At 56.6% G+C, this 12586-nt stretch overlaps 2 protein-coding genes across 2 annotated transcripts; both read left to right on the plus strand.

Annotated features, from left to right (window-relative positions):
- The first annotated feature begins 245 nt into the window (after positions 1-245).
- LOC122697256 (helicase SKI2W-like) lies at positions 246-1157 on the plus strand. Its single transcript, XM_043907827.1, has 3 exons — positions 246-687; positions 839-939; positions 1024-1157. Exons 1-3 carry the CDS (start codon positions 499-501, stop codon positions 1064-1066), a joined length of 333 nt encoding a protein of 110 aa, XP_043763762.1. The 5' UTR covers positions 246-498; the 3' UTR covers positions 1067-1157.
- A 1538-nt stretch (positions 1158-2695) lies between these two features.
- On the plus strand, positions 2696-12177 carry LOC122696798 (complement C4-A-like). The gene is given in 32 exon segments (XM_043906930.1): positions 2696-2799; positions 2926-3124; positions 3317-3518; positions 3710-3780; positions 3864-3952; positions 4137-4219; positions 4398-4494; positions 4634-4739; positions 4852-4984; positions 5675-5790; positions 5900-6076; positions 6203-6371; positions 6374-6384; positions 6510-6695; positions 6862-7020; positions 7265-7391; positions 7442-7551; positions 7663-7872; positions 8112-8163; positions 8264-8353; positions 8502-8711; positions 8889-8964; positions 9126-9163; positions 9166-9281; positions 9382-9495; positions 9587-9758; positions 9972-10204; positions 10279-10446; positions 10811-10870; positions 11692-11717; positions 11719-11777; positions 11780-12177. Coding segments are annotated over 32 exon segments (3837 nt in total). The 5' UTR covers positions 2696-2734; the 3' UTR covers positions 11893-12177.
- Positions 12178-12586: the final 409 nt, after the last annotated feature.

The following is a 12586-nucleotide window of genomic DNA, read 5'->3' on the forward strand; positions in this document are numbered from 1 at the left end:
TCAGACACATCCTCACCCTCCCACAGGGGAAACTGGCCTTAGTGTCCCTTGTTCCTCTCTGATCAACAAGGCAAAGCTCAGGGCCCACTTTGGCTTTACTTCTACCCCTAAACGAAGTGCCCAAACTCACATGTCTCATGAAACAAAAGACATCCAAAAAGCATCACAGGCAAGGGTACTTTATTTGTCAGTTTCAATCAAAATAGGGAGAAGAACTCTGCAACTTCCACAGCTTCCTTAGAGACCCCTCCTTCCTACCCCAAACAGAATAATGGCAGCACCTTCCTGCATGAAAGACAGCAGTCATGGCCTTGGCAAGGCTTCTGGCTCCACTTCCATGAAAGGTCAGAGAAGCACTGCCCAAAAGCCTTGACCGGGACACAGCCCAGGTCAACAGCAGCAGTCACATCTGACGCTCTGCACAGCAGCAAGCCCAGCACTCAACCTGGCTCCCGAACTTTCCCAAGGTGACCCTGCCTCAGTCCTCCCTCTGCGGCCATGACCACTGCTGTCCAGGAACTGCTACGACTGGCTCAGGCGCACCCCACAGGACCCCCCACCCTCGACCCTGTCAATGACCTGCAGCTCAAGGATGTGTCTGTGGTCGAAGGGGGGCTCCGGGCCTGGAAGCTGGAGGAGCTGATCCGGGGGGCTCAGTGCATGCACAGTCCCCGTTTCCCTGCCCAGGTGGGTCCCTCAATGTGAGCTCCCCCGCTGGGAGGGATGGCTTTCCCTCTCATCCGCTGCAGACTGGCCGTTCCGTCCCAGCCCTGGTCCTCAGCTCCCCTGCTGAGGTCAGGGAGGAGGCTCACAAGCCCCTGCCCTTGCCTCCTCGCAGTACCTGAAGCTGCGGGAGCGGATGCAGATCCAGAAGGAGATGGAGCGGCTGCGCTTCCTGCTGTCAGACCAGTCACTGCTGCTGCTCCCAGAGTACCATCAGTGAGTAGAGGTGGGGGGTCGGGGCTGGGTTGGGGGTCTGGCGGGGAAGCCGTCTGCCGGCTCCCAACTCCGCTATCCTTGCAGGTGCTCCGAACCCTGGGGTAAGTGGACGAGGCGGGCACCGTGAAGCTGGCCGGGCGGGTGGCTTGCACCATGAGCAGCCATGAGCTGCTTCTCACCAAGGCCAGTACCCAGAGCTACTCCTTTCAGAACTCCTGGGCCAGTGGACACCTACCTCAATGCGACTCGGCCTCGCCTACCACGTGCACGACCTCACTGGGGCCCAGCTGGTGGACTGGTGAGTCTTGCGCCCCAGCCTCTGGAAGATGACAGAGCAATGACCTCCGGTTGGATTTCCTCCCTCCTTGTGCTTCCTTCATAAGCAAAGCCCAGTCCCTCTCCTGTCTTCTGGAACCTGGGAACATTCCTGGCCAAGTTCCGAGTTCTCCAGAACTCAGGAACCCAGCCCCAGCCTTCTCTTTTTCTTGCACAGTGTTTCCACCACTTCTGGAACTCTCCTCCACCTGCCAGAGACCTGAAGACTCTGCTCGTCATTGCACACCTCCCCAGGGTGGGGATTGAGGGGCCCAGGAGGGCTGCCCACCCTGGATGAGGCAGGGTCACCTTGGGAAGGCTTGGGAGCCAGGATGAGTGCTGGGCTTGCTGCTGTGCTGAGGGTCAGATGTGACTGCCGCTGTTTACCTGGGCTGTGTCCCAGGGGAGGGGTTTGGGCAGTGCTTCTCTGCCCTTTCACGGAAGAGGAGCCAGAAACCTTGCCAACGCCATGACTGCTATCTTTCATGCTGCAAGGTTCTGCCACTATTCTGTTTGGGGTAGGAAGGAGGGGCCTCAGGTGCTGTGGGGGTTGGACAGAGTTCTCCATATTTTGGTTGAAATTGACAAAGTTCTTGCCTGTGATGTTTTCTGGATGTGTTTTGTTTCATGAGACAAGTGAGTTTGGGCACCTCGTTTAGGGGCAGAGGTAAAGCCAAAGTTGGACCTGAGCTTTACCTTGTTGATCAGAGAGGAACAAGGGACACTGAGGTCAGTTTCCTCTGTGGGTCCACGACGATGTGTCTAATCTCCTAAATGATACAATTTCTCTTAGAGCCTATAAAAAGCAAAAAGCTAGTGTAGTTCAGTTTTTATGGGAGTGAGTGTAAGAGACAGGTTTCCCAGGTGGCTCAGTGGTAAAGAATCCACCTTGCCAGTTCAGGAGACTGGGTTAAAAAGAGAAATGGCAACCCACTCCAGAATTCTTCCCGGGAAAATTCCATAGACAGAGAAGCCTGGTGGGCTACAGTCCCTGGCGTCCCAAAGAGTTGGACATGACTGAAGCGACTGAGCATGCATGCACAGGCAGGAAGAGACAGTCTTCTTAGTATCTTGTTTTCTGGGACCAACAAAGGAGCCATGTGTCTGAGCCATTTATGAGCCACATGGGGCCCTCCTGGGCAGATGTATGTGTGTACATGCTACATACACACAGGCACCCAGACCCAACCAGTAGTGCCGGTAGCACAGCATTGGAATGAGAGGGGTTAACAGGGAAGGACTCAGTCTCTCTCCAGGCCATGATTTCCTCAGATTCCCTCAAGAGATCCAGGTTTCTAGGGTGCCCCCTTCCCAGTTCTGGGTCTGGAGCCAGTTGCAGTTCTTAGTTGTCACATGGTTTCCTGGCTTATCTGGGCCAGGGGAGGAGCAAGGTCCAGAGTCAAAACTCTGCTCCAAGCCCTGGGGTAACGAGAAAGGAGCAGGCAGGCAGGCGGGTCTGAACCCCTCGGGTCCTCCAGCCATGAGGCTCCTCTGGGGTCTGATCTGGGCGTCTGGCTTCTTCGCCTTGTCTCTGCAGAAGCCCAGGTCCTGGAGGCAGGATGTGGACAGTTTGAACAGGGCCAGGGCTGGCGAGGGGAGAGTGGGCTCAGAGGGTCCTGATTCGGGGGGAGGGGTGGAGGCTGGCTGCTGACTCGCACCTGTTCTTCCCAGGTTGCTCCTGTTTTCTCCTTCTGTGGTTCGCGTAGGGGTCCCCCTGTCTGTGGCCGTGAAACTCCAGGATGCTCCTTCAGGACAGGTGGTGAGAGGATCCGTGTTCCTGAGGAACCCATCCCACGTTAATGAGCTCTGCTCCCCGAAGGTGGATTTCAGCCTCAGCTCAGACAGAGACTTCATACTCCTCAACCTCCCGGTAACGGCCCCACTCCCTCCTGTTGCCGCCCAGGGCCTCCTCTTCTGTTCTCCTCTGTCTTCTTGGAAACATCTTTGTCTTCTCATCCCCCTGCTCCCTTCCTCCCCTCCCACCCCTGTGGTACTTTGTCTTTTAGTCTGTCTTTTCCCTTCTGCTCTGTCTCTGACCCACTCCCTGTCCCTCTCCTCACAGATTCCGCAGGAACGGGCCAGGATCTGTCGCCTCCATCTCCTCCGTGGAGCCCCCGAGGTCCAGCTGATGGTGCAGTCATCATGGCTAAGGGACTCTCTGTCCAAACAGACAGACATGCAGGGTGTCAACCTGCTGTTCTCCTCTCGCCGGGGGCACCTCTTTCTGCAGACTGACCAGCCCGTTTATAACCCTGGCCAGCGGGGTGAGTCTCGGTGCCAGGGCCTCCACCTTTCATGCCTTCCCAGCCACTTGAGTGAGGTAACCTGAAGCCCCTCACAGGAAGGCTGCTTTGCAAACATTTGTTCTCCTTCCCTTCGCTTTCTGGGAGGGGGTCAGGGGTCCAGGGCCCACCCTCTCATGGCTTCTGCTCACCTCCTCATCCTATATTTCCAGTTCGCTACCGAGTCTTTGCTCTGGATCAGAAGATGCGCCCGGCCACTGACATCCTCACGGTCACGGTGGAGGTGAGCCCCCGACCTCTGACCTTCCTAATGGGCCAGGGCTGCTGAACTGGCTTCTGACCGTGACTGCTTCACTCCCATTGCAGAACTCTCAAGGCTTCCGCGTGCAGAAAAGGGAAGTGGTTGCTCCCTCCTCCATCTTCCAGGACAACTTTTTGATCCCAGACATCTCAGCGTGAGCATCTCCTCCTGGGGACCCACCAAAACCTTCCCTGAGCTGTCCACCTAAGCACATGGTCCAATCCTGAGCTTCCTCAGCCCCTGTTTCACACTCCAGTCTCCTCCTGGGGAGTTTGGTGACTGGCTGTCCGCAGACCTCTCACACGAGTGGGCTGAATCTCTCCTTTGTCTATCCCCAGGCCAGCGACGTGAAAAATTTCAGCCCAATTCTCACACAGCCTGGATTCCAATAGCAGCACCCAGTTTGAGGTGAAGAAATACAGTGAGAGCTAGAGACATGAGGGACAAGCACCCCTTTTCCGCAAGGAGGAAGGGGTGGAGCAGAGGTGGGGGTGCAGGGTCAGGGAAGGGAGATGCTGCTGCCACAGCCCCGAGGGGAGGGAAATATCTTAAGGGTCCTTTCACGAGAGTCTGATCTCCCTCCCTTTGCCCTGGGTCAGTTCTTCCCAACTTTGAGGTGAAGATCATCCCTGAAAACCCCTACATCCTGACGACGCCTGGCTTTCTTAGTGACATCCAAGTGATCATCCAGGCCAGGTAACTCCCCCTTGCTCACGGTCCCTCACACTGGGCCTGGTGCCAGGACGCCCCATGCAATGTGAACGTGCTGTGGAACCCCACTTCCCTCCCTCACCCCAGCCCTCAGCCCCTCTTCTGAATCTCTCCTTGGTGGCAGGTACATCTACGGGAAGCCAGTGCAGGGGGTGGCATATGTGCGCTTTGGGCTCCTGGGTGAGGACGGTGAAAAGACTTTCCTGCGGGGCCTGGAGAGTCAGACCAAGGTAGGAAGGAGGGTTGAGGTGCGTGAGGTGGGTGAGGAGAGTGAGGCAGCGTGAGGAGGTGGGGTGGGAGACTCGAGCCTCATCCTCTGTCCTGTCTTCTTCTTTGCCCCAGCTGGTGGATGGCCAGTGCCAAATTTCCCTCCAAAAGGCTGAGTTTCAGGGTGTGCTGGAGAAGCTTCATATTAGCATTAATGACCTCCCAGGGCTGCGCCTCTATGTTGCGGCAGCCGTTATTGAGTCTCCAGGTGAGTGGCTTTCCCTGATTTTAACCTTGGACCCTCACCTCTGACCTCTGAGCTGACCCTCTGTTCTCTAGCACCAACACCACCCAGCTTCTCTTCAACTAGGCCCCAAAGCCAGGAACAACCCAGAAGATTGTCTCTCTACAACTTCATTTCTGGGCTTTTTCTGGGGAAGGGCAATCTTCCACCATCTATCTCCATGTTGTTGTTTTCACCCACCCATCCACCCATCCTTCCATCCCCCATCCATCCATCCATCACCCAACCATCCACCTATCCATCCATTCATCCATTCACCCATCCATCCATCCACCCACCATCCGCCTATCCAGCTATTCATTCACCTATACATTTATTTATCCACCTATCAATCTGTCCATCCATCCAGCAAACATCTATCCATCCACACAAACATCTATGGATCCACCCATCCATCCATCTACTTGACAAACCATTTATCCATCCACCTATGTCTCGATCCATCCATCGAACTATCCATCCCTTCTATGTTGACCTCAAAACACACATAGATGAATAGACGAAGGTTTCTGCCCTGAAGAGTTCTGCCTTGGTGGAGGGAAACACTAGAGCTCCCTCTCCCAGTCCCCAGCCCTCCTTTTCCTCTCTTCCCAGGTCTCCATGTCCACTGCTCTCCACCCTGATCTTTTTGTTTTTCCACCCTGTATCTTGCAGGAGGAAAGATGGAGGAGACAGAGCTCACATCCTCCCATTTCGTGTCACCTCCTTTCTCCTTGGATCTAAGCAAAACCAAGCAGCAGCTTATACCCGGGGTCCCCTTCCTGCTGCAGGTTTCTTCTGGAAGGGGGAGGATGACCAGTGGGGGCAGGGAGCGGGGGACAGGAGGGCACAGCATCCCACTGACTGCACTCTTCCCTCTGCCCCTCCCTGTTTACCTAGGCCCGGGTCCGTGACATGTCAGGCTCCCCAGCCTCTGGCATCCCCGTCAAAGTGTCTGCCAAGTTGTTTTCTGGATCTACTTCTAAAAACGAGGACTTTGAACGGAACACAGATGGGAGTGGCCAAGTCATTGTTTCCATTGGTGTTCCTCCAACCATCTCAGAAGTGCAGCTCTCGGTAGGACCCCACCCTCACGGGAGTGGGTGGTCTAGGAGAGAAGCTTCCCAGGCTGGCAGGTGGAGGGGGGGAAGCTGGATGCCTGGGCCCTTTCCATTGACCCTGCGACCCCTGACCTCTCTCCAGGTGTCTGCAGGCTCCCCACACCCTGCCATAGGCGGTCTCAGCGTGAAAGCCCCCCTGTCCAGAAGCTCTGGGTTTCTGTCCATTGAGTGGCAGAATCCTCGACCTCTTAAAGTTGGAGAGACTCTTAACCTAAACCTGCAGGCCGTGGGCATCAGTGGGAGCTTCTCACACTTTACTACATGGTGCGCATGACTGGGCTACAGGGGAGGACAGGGGTGGGAGGGTCTCAAGCAGGAAGGAGCCCTCAGGGTGGGTGGTGGTCTCAGGGCTGAGGATGGGCAATGAGGAGCACCCTGCTCTCCCCCAGATCCTGTCCCGGGGCCAGATCGTGTCTGTCCATCGAGAGCCCAAGAGACACCTGACCTCCATCTCCGTGTTTGTGGACCATCACCTGGTGCCCTCCTTCCACCTCGTGGCCTTCTACTATCATGGGGGTGTCCCGGTGGCCAACTCCCTGCGAGTGGACGTCCAGGCTGGAACCTGTGAGGGGAAGGTAACTGGCATCGGAAGAGATGGTGTGTGTGCGTGTGCTGGGAGGATTAAGAGAGAAGAGTGGATGACTGCAAATGGGGTGATTTAGTTTGGGGTGCACTGAGGATGCACAAGACTGAAAGAATTCTCCCCACCCTAACTGCCCCCCCACCTGCCACCTCTGCCAGCTGGAGCTGAACGTAGACAGTTCCAAGGCGTATCGTCCTGGGGACACTGTAAAACTCAACCTGCAAACAGAGTCTCGAGCCCTGGTGGCCCTGGGAGCTGTGGACACGGCACTGTATGCTGTGGGTGGCAAGTCCCACAAACCCCTCGACATGGTCAAGGTTGGTCAAGTCCTCTCTCTGATCCTCCCTTCCCTCCTGCTGCCCGAAGCCCATGCCAGCCACTAGAACTCACTCACCTGGACTGTTCTCAATCCTCCCTCGAGCCGTGGCCCCAGTGGCCTCTGTTTCCACTCTCTGTGTCTCTCTCGTACTTGTCTGGACCCTGCCCTCTCACCTGCAGCTGAGTATGCGATCGTGGCCACAGTCACTCTTGTCTCTGCAGCATCTCTCCTTTCCTCACCAGGTCTTCGAAGCTATGAACAGCTATGACCTTGGCTGTGGTCCTGGTGGTGGAGACAGTGCCCCTCAAGTGTTCAAGGCAGCCGGTCTGGCCTTTTCTGATGGAGACCATCGGACTGAAATCAGAAAGAGTGAGGACAGAGGAGGAAGGGGAGTGGGTGGTGGGAAGGTAAGGAAGAAGGTCTGTTCCGTGAATTCCACATGCACCTCCGCCTGCCGCTCTCTGTCCGCCGCTTTGAGCAGCTCGAGCTGCGACCAGTCCTCTACAACTACCTGGATAGAGATCTGACCGTGAGGCCCCTTGGGGGCTGAGCGCACGGTGGTGGAGGGGATTGGGGCAGGTGAGCGGTGGGGAGCCTAACTGGGCTGGGACTCTGGCCCTCCCTGTCTTCCTGCCCCCAGGTGAGCGTCCACGTGTCCCCAGTGGAGGGGCTGTGCCTGGCCGGGGGCGGAGGGCTCACCCAGCAGGTGCAGGTGCCCGCGGGCTCTGCCTGGCCCGTTGGCTTCTCTGTGGTGCCCATCGCAGCTGCTGCCGTGTCCCTGAAGGTGGTGGCTCGAGGATCCTTAGATTTCCCAGTGGGGGACGCAATATCTAAGATTCTACAGGTCGAGGTGAATGGAACCCCCCTGAGACTAGGTCCCCAGCTCCCAGATTCACCCCCTACTCTGGCCCTCTCTCTGCATGAGGCCTGAGGCCACCCCCAAACTCAACACTTAGGTCCATTTGCATCTTCCACAATTCTGGCCCGACTGTGTTCCTGAAGTTTCAACTCCGGGTCCTGAGGAGTGTGCACTGGGAGGGGCAGGCTGTAGCCTGTGTGGTCTCTCACAGCTACGTTTCCTCTCCACAGAGAGAAGGGGCCATTCACAGGGAGGAGCTGGTCTATGAACTCAACCCCCTGGGTGAGTGACCTCCACTCACAGACATCAGTGTCCTGGGGGGTGGTGGGGGGCAGAGGGTGTGGACAGCAGGACAGATCGCTGACTCCCCTCATCTTCCCAGACCCCTGAAGCCGAACTTTGGAAATCCCTGGCAACTCTGATCCCAATATTATCCCTGAAGGAGATTTCAAGAGTGTCGTCAGAGTCACAGGTGGGAGTGTCCTCCAGTCCCTTCCCGGTGCCCATCCTTGGTTTCGTGTGAAACCTGGGCACTTCTGTTTGATCCCGAGACTCCATGACCCTCCAACCCTGGCCCCCAGTTATGCCCTCTTGACCCTCCATCCTGTCCCTCCTCATAGCCTCGGATCCACTGGAAGCTTTGGGCTCTGAGGGGGCCTTGTCACCAGGAGGCCTGGCCTCTCTCCTGAGGCTTCCCCAAGGCTGCGGGGAACAAACCATGACGCTGTTGGCTCCAACACTGGCTGCTTCCCGCTACCTGGACAAGACCGAGCAGTGGAGCATGCTGCCTCCTGAGACCAAGGACCGCGCTGTGGATCTCATCCAGAAAGGTTCTGAGGGCAGAGGGAAGCAAGAGTGGGGGCCAGGAGAGGGCAATTAATGGGAGCTGGGCAGCCCAGGTGGCCAGAGCAGGGAAGAGAGATGTGGTTCCCAGTGGAAATGGAGAGCGTGGCCTGGCCACAGCAGTGGGGGAGTCGGTGTGACCTCAGCTGCCTCTCCTCTCCAAGGCTACACGCGGATCCAGGAGTTTCGAAAAGGAGATGGTTCCTATGGGGCTTGGTTACATCGGGATAGTAGCACCTGGTGAGTTTGTGGGAGTGTCCTGGGTGTGTGGGAGGGGCCAGGGCTGGTCGGGGCAGAGCCAGCTATTATGGCAGGGCAAATAGCTAGGAGCCACCAGGAGTGGGGCCCCCCCCCATATAGGGACCAGTGGCTATGGCCAGAAATGCCTTCCTCCCCTCTAGGCTCACGGCCTTTGTGCTGAAGATACAGAGCTTGGCCCAGATCAGGTGGGCGGCTCTCCTGAAAAGCTGCAGGAAACAGCCATGTGGCTGCTGTCGCAGCAACGGGATGATGGCTCATTCCACGACGCCTGTCCTGTTATCCACAGGGAAATGCAGGTATGGGGCTGGGAGGCTGGGCCAAGGGCACAGGAGGGATGAGTCGCCCTGCCCCTCCACACTCGTGGTTGGTGCTTCCTTTTCTCGCCACTTCAACCAGGGAGGCTTAGTGGGAAGCGATGAGACTGTGGCGCTCACAGCCTTCGTCGTCATCGCCCTTCACCATGGGCTGGCGGTCTTCCCAGACAAGAATTCAGAGCATTTGAGGAGAGTGGTAAGACAGCTATGTGTCTCCCCTTTGCCAATCCCCTTTCCCCTCAGGAGCCCATTCCACAGTCCTCCCCACCACACACACTTTCTTCCAGGAAAATTCCACCTCAAGAGCAAACACCTTCTTGGGGGTGAAAGTAACTTCTGGGCTCCTGGGCTCCCATGCCTCCGCCATCACGGCCTACGCCCTGTCACTGACCGAGGCCCCCGAGGCCCTGCGGAGTGTTGCCCACAACAACCTCATGGCCATGGCCCAGGACATTGGTGGTGAGGGGGTCCTGGCAGTGAGCCTGGGGCTTGGGAGAGCTTGAGACCCCTGAGTGTGTCCAAAGGGGGAAACGGAACTAATGGAGGCTCTCGGAGGGAATCAGAGCAGACGCAGGGGTGACTGGGAAATCAGGAGAGACTAAAGGGGCAGCGTCAAAGGGCCAGACGACTAAGATCCTCCCCTGTTCACCTGTGGGTCTCCTTTCACTCCAGATATGCTGTACTGGGGCTCAGTCACTACTTCTCCAAGCAACGTCCTGTCACCCACTCTGGCTCCTCGCAGCCCAGCAGACCCCATTCCCCAGGTTCCAGCCATGTCGATTGAAACCACGGCCTACGGCCTGTTACACCTGCTGCTATGGGAGGGCAAGTCTGAATTGGCTGACCAGGCTGCATCCTGGCTGAGCCGCCAGGGCAGCTTCCAAGGGGGATTCCGCAGCACCCAGGTAGGGGCTGTCCTGGGGTTCTAGGGTGGCTTGTCCTGAGACCAAGTACCTGAGTCCTGGCCCATGTTCCCCAGGACACTGTTATGGCTCTGGATGCCCTGTCTGCATACTGGATCGTGTCCCACACCACCGAGGAGAAGGGGCTCAACGTGACCCTCAGCTCCTTGGGCCGCAGTGGGCTCAAGTCCCACGTGTTGCAGCTGACCAACCACCAAGTTCACAGGCTGGAGGAGATGCTGCAGGTGAATCATTCCCTCACCTGGGTGTCGGGACACCTGGGCTTCCCTCGGCCAGGCCAGAAGCCATCCCTCTCCATCACCCCTGCTGAATCCCCACGGCCCCTCTTTCTGATAACTCTGTGGGAAGACTTATGGCTCTGTGATCTGTAGCAAGTCACCCAGCTGTGAGCTTCATTTATCTGATCTGAAAATGATTCACGCAGAATCTACAGAGGGTTTAGGAGATGGTGGAGAGAGAATGCGGGTGAAGATAGAAAGTGTTGAAAAGTGAGGTAGGGAGAGGAGGTGGAGGTATTTTGGTGGAGGAGGTAAGTTGAAGCAACAGTGTGCCCTTCTGACATCTCTTTCCCTTTTCTGCTTGTGACAGTTTTCCCTGGGAAGCAAGATTAACGTGGAGGTGGGAAGAAACAGCAAAGGAACGTTGAAGGTGAGCGCTGGTACCACTGGGCGGGCAGAGCGATCAGGGTGAAGCTGGGGTGTTGAGTGGGAGACCTGCAGGCAGAGCTCATGGCCTGGGAAGGAGGAGGAGACCCCTGGGTTGCGGTTCCCTGTGCTCTGTCCTGGGCACGTGCCCCTCACTCTGCTCTCCTCCCTCACTAGGCGCCTGTCATCCCCTTCAGCCCCTCAGTGCTGATGCTCAAACACTTGGTGCCTCAACCCTAGTGTCTCCCCTGAGCTCTGAGCATCTCTGCCGTGGTTGTGCCCCAAACCTTCTCTTCCTCCTGTGTCTCCTTGTCTGACTGACAATGTCCCTTCCATACAGGCGCCCAGCTGCCCCTCCTGGGGCCCTCTTAGTGCCCCCTGCTCCATCCTAAGCCTGTCCTCATGACCCCAGTAACTCCTCCTCTGCCTTTGCCCCAGCCCAGTCACCTCCCCAGCAGGACAGATCCTTCCATCTACACACATCTCCTGGCCCTGAATGTCCTTCAGCTGCTTCTTGTCCCCCGTGATACACTCATTCTCCTCCTTCAGGCTTTGCCTGGCAGCCGTTCCTAAACTTTTCGTTGTAGCCTCTTTGGTGTATGTGTACAATGCTTGCCCCCAGACCAGGACCCTGCTCTGCTCTTTGTCTCACCCAACACCTCAGCTTATTTGTATTTCTGGACTGGTCTGGGAGGTGGATGGGAAAGGGCAGAAGGCCTCAAAGCTCTTAGCCCAGGAGCTAAGGGATCCAGAGGCTTGTGGCTCTGGAGAGAGGTCTGTTGCCCTAAGTGTCCCCATGTCCCCTTCCCACCCCTTTGGAGCCAGGTTCTTCGCAGCTACAATGTCATGGACATGCCAGGATCTTCAGATTAAAGTGATGGTCGTGGGCCACGTCGAGTACACAAGTGAGTGTTGAGGTCACATGTGAGCCACTTTGAGACCGAGGGCCCCCACGTCCTGCTGTACTTCGACTCGGTGAGCAAGGAGGGTGACAGAGGGGCGCCGAGCTGGCGCTGCGTTTCCTGAGCTCATGTCAGGGGGTCTCCCAGGAGGCAGGTGTATCAGCAGCTACGGCTCTGGGAGAGAACTTGTGGTGTGAGCAGGGAGACAGGACAGGAGGGGTCAGAGCCTTGGCCAGGGAGGTTCCCCGCTGCCTGCAGGGAGGTGGGGCTGAGCCCCTTCTGTGTCTTGGGGTCCAGGGCCAGTCAGCCAGGGAGGGCTTGAGAGAGAGCCTTTCATAAAGCTGAATGTATTCAAGTTGAGGGACTGCTTCTTTTTCATTGACCTTCTCTTTTTTTGTTATTTTTTATATAAATGTGTATTTTATCTTTTTTGAAATGATGGTGATCTTAGATGAACTGTTGTTGTTTTTTTTCCCCATGGCCATCTTTGACTAACACACAGTCATCAACACTCTGATGGCCCTCAAAAAAGTTTTTTGAACATTTACTGTAACCTCTTGGAGAAAAATGTGAAAAAGGCATGTTAAGACTGTGATACCACTCGTCAGGAGTGACTGAGATACAACTGGCCAGGTATTTGTGGGTCAGGGAGACCCTCCCTGAGCAGTGTGTGCAAAGCAGACCCTGTTGGCTTGAGAAGCCAGGGAGAGGATTCTGGTTGAACACAGTGGAAAATGAGGAAGATGTCAAGTCGGGGAGCTCACTGTGCAGCTTAGGAAGGAAACTCACGTGGGATACCAGGCTGGACTGGAGCAGTG

The sequence above is a fragment of the Cervus elaphus genome, chromosome 7 (assembly GCF_910594005.1).
Source record: "Cervus elaphus chromosome 7, mCerEla1.1, whole genome shotgun sequence".
In the NCBI taxonomy this organism is placed as follows: Eukaryota; Metazoa; Chordata; class Mammalia; order Artiodactyla; family Cervidae; genus Cervus; species Cervus elaphus.

Excerpts from the sequence above, each read along its gene's own strand:
- LOC122697256 (XM_043907827.1), top strand. The coding sequence starts at position 499 with ATGACCACTGCTGTCCAGGAACTGCTACGACTGGCTCAGGCGCACCCC. Across the intron at positions 688-838 it reads GTCCCCGTTTCCCTGCCCAG|TACCTGAAGCTGCGGGAGCG; the intron begins GTGGGTCCCTCA and ends GCCTCCTCGCAG. Across the intron at positions 940-1,023 it reads CTGCTCCCAGAGTACCATCA|GTGCTCCGAACCCTGGGGTA; the intron begins GTGAGTAGAGGT and ends CTATCCTTGCAG.